This window comes from Oncorhynchus nerka, linkage group LG5, assembly GCF_034236695.1.
Source record: "Oncorhynchus nerka isolate Pitt River linkage group LG5, Oner_Uvic_2.0, whole genome shotgun sequence".
NCBI lineage: Eukaryota > Metazoa > Chordata > Actinopteri > Salmoniformes > Salmonidae > Oncorhynchus > Oncorhynchus nerka.
Genome location: NC_088400.1, coordinates 10,386,770 through 10,392,158, shown reverse-complemented (window position 1 = coordinate 10,392,158; position 5,389 = coordinate 10,386,770). Strand labels below are relative to the sequence as shown.

The 5,389-nt window shown below is 43.4% G+C and overlaps 1 protein-coding gene across 1 annotated transcript in view; it reads left to right on the top strand.

Annotated features, from left to right (window-relative positions):
- Positions 1-4,440, top strand: part of fat2 (FAT atypical cadherin 2) — an 83,599-nt gene extending 79,159 nt beyond the window's left edge. Inside the window, exons 25-27 of the mRNA XM_065018347.1 lie at positions 1,515-1,614; positions 2,114-2,561; positions 3,176-4,440. Of these exons, the coding sequence (XP_064874419.1) occupies positions 1,515-1,614; positions 2,114-2,561; positions 3,176-3,696 (1,069 nt within the window). The 3' untranslated portion in view covers positions 3,697-4,440. The remainder of the gene's footprint in view (positions 1-1,514; positions 1,615-2,113; positions 2,562-3,175) is intronic.
- Positions 4,441-5,389: the final 949 nt, after the last annotated feature.

Sequence of the window (5,389 nt, the reverse complement as noted above, 5' to 3'; positions counted from 1 at the left end):
CTCCTCACCTCCCATATAGTACAGTTGTTAAGACCTCCTCACCTCCCATATAGTACAGTTGTTAAGACCTCCTCACCTCCCATATGGTACAGTTGTTAAGACCTCCTCACCTCCCATATAGTACAGTTGTTAAGACCTCCTCACCTCCCATATGGTACAGTTGTTAAGACCTCCTCACCTCCCCTCCCATATGGTACAGTTGTTAAGACCTCCTCACCTCCCATATAGTACAGTTGTTAAGACCTCCTCACCTCCCATATAGTACAGTTGTTAAGACCTCCTCACCTCCCATATGGTACAGTTGTTAAGACCTCACCTCCCATATAGTACCTCCCACCTATAGTACAGTTGTTAAGACCTCCTCACCTCCCATATGGTACATAAGTACATGGTACAGTTGTTAAGACCTCCTCACCTCCCATATAGTACAGTTGTTAAGACCTCCTCACCTCCCATATAGTACAGTTGTTAAGACCTCCTCACCTCCCATATAGTACAGTTGTTAAGACCTCCTCCTCCCATATGGTACAGTTGTTAAGACCTCCTCACCTCCCATATGGTACAGTTGTTCACTGATTCTTTAAGACCTCCCTCACCTCCCATATAGTACAGTTGTTAAGACCTCCTCACCTCCCATATGGTACAGTTGTTTGACCTCCTCACCTCCCATATGGTACAGTTTTAAGACCTCCTCACCTCCCATATAGTACAGTTGTTAAGACCTCCTCACCTCCCATATAGTACAGTTGTTAAGACCTCCTCACCTCCCATATGGTACAGTTCTGATTCTTTAAGACCTCCTCACCTCCCATATGGTACAGTTGATTCTTTAAGACCTCTCCTCACCTCCCATATGGTACAGTTGTTCCTCACCTCCCATATGGTACAGTTGTTAAGACCTCCTCACCTCCCATATGGTACAGTTGTTCTGACCTTCTCACCTCCCATATAGTACAGTTGTTAAGACCTCCTCACCTCCCATATGGTACAGTTGTTAAGACCTCCTCACCTCCCATATAGTACAGTTGTTAAGACCTCCTCACCTCCCATATGGTACAGTTGTTCTGATTACAGTTTTAAGACCTCCTCACCTCCCATATAGTACAGTTGACCTTCTCCCATATGGTACAGTTTTAAGACCTCCTCACCTCCCATATAGTAAAGTTGTTAAGACCTCATCACCTCCCATATGGTACAGTTGTTCTGATTCTTTAAGACCTCCTCACCTTAGTCAGTTGTTCTGATTCTTTAAGACCTCCTCACCTCATATAGTACAGTTGTTAGACCTCATCACCTCCCATATGGTTTGATTCTTTTTTGGCTCAGTGCCGCTAGTTTGATTGGAGAACAGCATTCGGCATTTTGTACATTTACACGTCCCCAAACTGATTAGTCTAATTCTGTTGTATGTCCTCCTTCCTTCCTTGAGTGGATTGTACTGAAAGCAAAACCCTTAATTTCCGTTCTCTGCAAGTTAATGGAAACAAAGTATTATTCTGCTCCCCCTTCTTTAGGTGTCAGAGCCTAATCGACGGATGCTCCCTCAACCCGTGTCTAGAAGGGTACAACTGTACCTTCTCCGGGGGCTCCATCCACTGCGACCCTCTGCCCCAGGTATTGTAACATTCTAAACTAAGGTACACATAATGCTCTGTGTAACATATCTGGTTTTAGTAGGAATAGGGTGAAATTGCCCTAGATGCTGATATTGGGTCAGTTTAGCCTTTTTTCCCACTACTGGTAACGGTTATGATTGGGGGAGGGGAGGCTGATCCTAGACCTGTACCAACAGGAAACTTCACCCCTGGAGAATTTTAGTTGAGCCAGGACTCGCTCCGCTAGGGGGGCCATAACCCATAGTTTTATTTTCGGTTTTGGGTACTCAGTTATGATTGGGGGAGGGGAGGCTGATCCTAGACCTGTACCAACAGGAAACTTCACCCCTGGAGAATTTTAGTTGAGCCAGGACTCGCTCCGCTAGGGGGGCCATAACCCATAGTTTTATTTTCAAACTTCTTGTTGAGAGTTGGGGCGGGGGTCCCAACCAAATATCAGCCTTAGACGGCCCTGCTTTAAGCTAACCAAAAGGTGTCCTGTCTCATCCTCAATACAGGTGTACGCCGGACTGGGCTACATCGAGATAGTGGAGATATGTGCCAGCTTGATGGGGGTTTTCTTCCTGGTCGGTGTCTTCGTCTGTGTCCGCAAACGTTATGTCCAACAGAAGAAGAAACCTGTCTGTGTTCAGGACTCCAACGGTTACTTCCAACCCAGTCTGGCCAAATCCATGATGGCCGACACTCCAAAAGTCAGCCCAATAGAGATGAACATGCTGATGGGCTCTGGTAACGACCTGGATAACATACACAGTCCCTTCAGATCTCTGAGGCTTCACAGCCAGATGGACCTGGGCCTGGGGTCCCAGGGAAGCTTAAGGGCCGGGAAGCAGAAGCCTCAGGGGCCCGTGGTGTGTAGTGTGGCCCCCAACCTCCCTCCTACACCTTCATCCATCTCTGACAATGAGTCCATCAGGAAACACCACTGGGATCAGGACTATGAAGGTGAGTTCATTGAATAAACTTTAATAATATCCCAGAGGGGAAATTGAAGTGGATACTTTAAGCTAACTGTCTTAGTTTTTAATTGAGTCTTTATTGATAACTGTGGTAATAACTGTGGTAGTAGCTTACTCAACCTGCCGGGCCAGTCTTCACTTTATCCAACAATAAGTGACAGCATTTCATTGAGATGACCAATGAGACACCCAAAAGGACAAGTGTCTGAAGGTGAATGATCTGGAGATGTGGAGGATATAACAAAGCATTATTCATATTATACTCCTTCTCACTTTGTCCTTTAGACCAAAACAATGGACGTTACTCATCCATACATGAATGTAATCCACTATCAGTTTTGATACATACAGAGCTTGTGGCTGTGAACAATAGTCTGGTCAGGCAGGCATTTCCTGTAGAGGATAAGTGTCTAGGTGTTGAATTTTAATAGGCTTTTCATCATTCAGAAGTTATAATACCTTACCTATAATGAGTTTAAGGAGTTTTATAACCGACAAGGACACTTTGAAAATTGGTATGAAGATCCTCTGAAAGGCGATAATACCAAAGGACTATAGTGAATGATAATGAGTGTTCTCTCTCTTCTCCCTGCTGTTCAGTCTACCCTGCTGATCCTGACTACTACGGTCGACCCAACCCTGCGGTCCAAGAGTACCCCCAGGTCCAGGAGTTTCCCCAGTTCGACATTGTGGAGGACACCTACGGCTCTGTGACCGCATCAATAGACTCACGTAGAAACTCTCGCTTCGGCGGATTCCCGTTTCCCCTGGAGCGTTCTGACCGCCGCGCTCCCTTACCCCCCTGTTATAGTAACCAGAACCTGGATGACTTCCTGGGGCCTGACGGTCTTCCCTTACCCAGCTCCCAGTGCCCCAACGAGTACACTGCCATCAGTTACTATCCCACGCAACATGCACAAAGCATGGACAATGTGTCGTCAGGCTACCGGCGCCTCAGCATGCGCCTCAGCGTTGCCATGCCGTCCTACGCTGAATGTAACTCTCCTCCTCCTCCCCCTGCAACACAACAGGCTAGGCATGCAGGACGGAACTCTCGCTGCTACAACGGGTCTGACATGGTGGAGAGCGACTATGGAAGCTGTGAGGAGGTCATGTTCTAGAATGTTTTAAAAGTGTTCTATTCTAGAGTTAAAGATACAGTGGTCTCTTTCAGGGAGAGACTGCAACGTTTCAACGAAAGAGTTGATTCTTGAACATTCTACATTCTACTATTCTATACAGTCAATTCTTAGAATATCTCCATAAAACGTGATTGACTGGCATCTAAGTGGGCTTGACATTCGGTAGAGTAAATGAAAGAGTCACTCACCTTTTGTCCCACAGGGTTCAACAGTATTACAGGATGTTTATCTGAAACTATGGCAACAAGGCCACGCAACACAAAGATATTCTGTACTAAATGCTGCAGCAATATCGAACTCACTCATCTAGGACCCCTCTCCATCCGAGGGGGAGAGAGACTGGCTTTGGGTGAAACCGATTCCAATAGGAATGAATATGCCTAGACAACTATGTAACAACAAGGTCACGCACCACTGACCATATAAAGAGAGTGGATTTACATTAAAAAAACTATTCCTATAAGAATGAATATGCCTACATTTCATGCAGATAATAAGTCCATTTAACACAATAATAACAACCCATCTCAAATAGCCCCCTATACCTATGGACCCTGGACCAAAGTAGTGCACTACGTTTGGGACGGAGGGCATATGTGACAAAAGAATACATAATACATTTTAATAATACATTTTATGAATAAGTAGATAATAAATATTCACAAATATTCCACGTGTTTGTTGTAAAACAGGTTGTCTTTTCAATAAATAACTTTAATTGTTGATATTGCCAATTGTGTAAATAGTCTATAGTGTGGTAGTTTTATGACTTTGATCTCTAAAAACATTTCTCCGAATTGTAACGGTTGGTGGTATTTGGTTGTAAACAGTATTTTGAGTCCGAACACATAAATGTTGTATCTAATCTGACTGTCTATAGCCCAACACATAAATGTGGTATCTAATCTGACTGTATATAGCCCAACACATAAATGTGGTATCTAATCTGACTGTATATAGCCCAACACATAAATGTGGTATCTAATCTGACTGTCTATAGCCCAACACATAAATGTGGTATCTAATCTGACTGTCTATAGCCCAACACATAAATGTGGTATCTAATCTGACTGTATATAGCCCAACACATAAATGTGGTATCTAATCTGACTGTATATAGCCCAACACATAAATGTGGTATCTAATCTGACTGTCTATAGCCCAACACATAAATGTGGTATCTAATCTGACTGTATATAGCCCAACATTACAGCATGTAGTATCTAATCTGACTGTATATAGCCCAACATTACAGCATGTAGTATCTAATCTGACTGTATATAGCCCAACACATAAATGTGGTATCTAATCTGACTGTCTATAGCCCAACACATAAATGTGGTATCTAATCTGACTGTCTATAGCCCAACACATAAATGTGGTATCTAATCTGACTGTCTATAGCCCAACACATAAATGTGGTATCTAATCTGACTGTATATAGCCCAACACATAAATGTGGTATCTAATCTGACTGTATATAGCCCAACACATAAATGTGGTATCTAATCTGACTGTATATAGCCCAACATTACAGCATGTTGTATCTAATCTGACTGTATATAGCCCAACACATAAATGTGGTATCTAATCTGACTGTATATAGCCCAACACATAAATGTGGTATCTAATCTGACTGTCTATAGCCCAACACATAAAAGTATCTAATCTG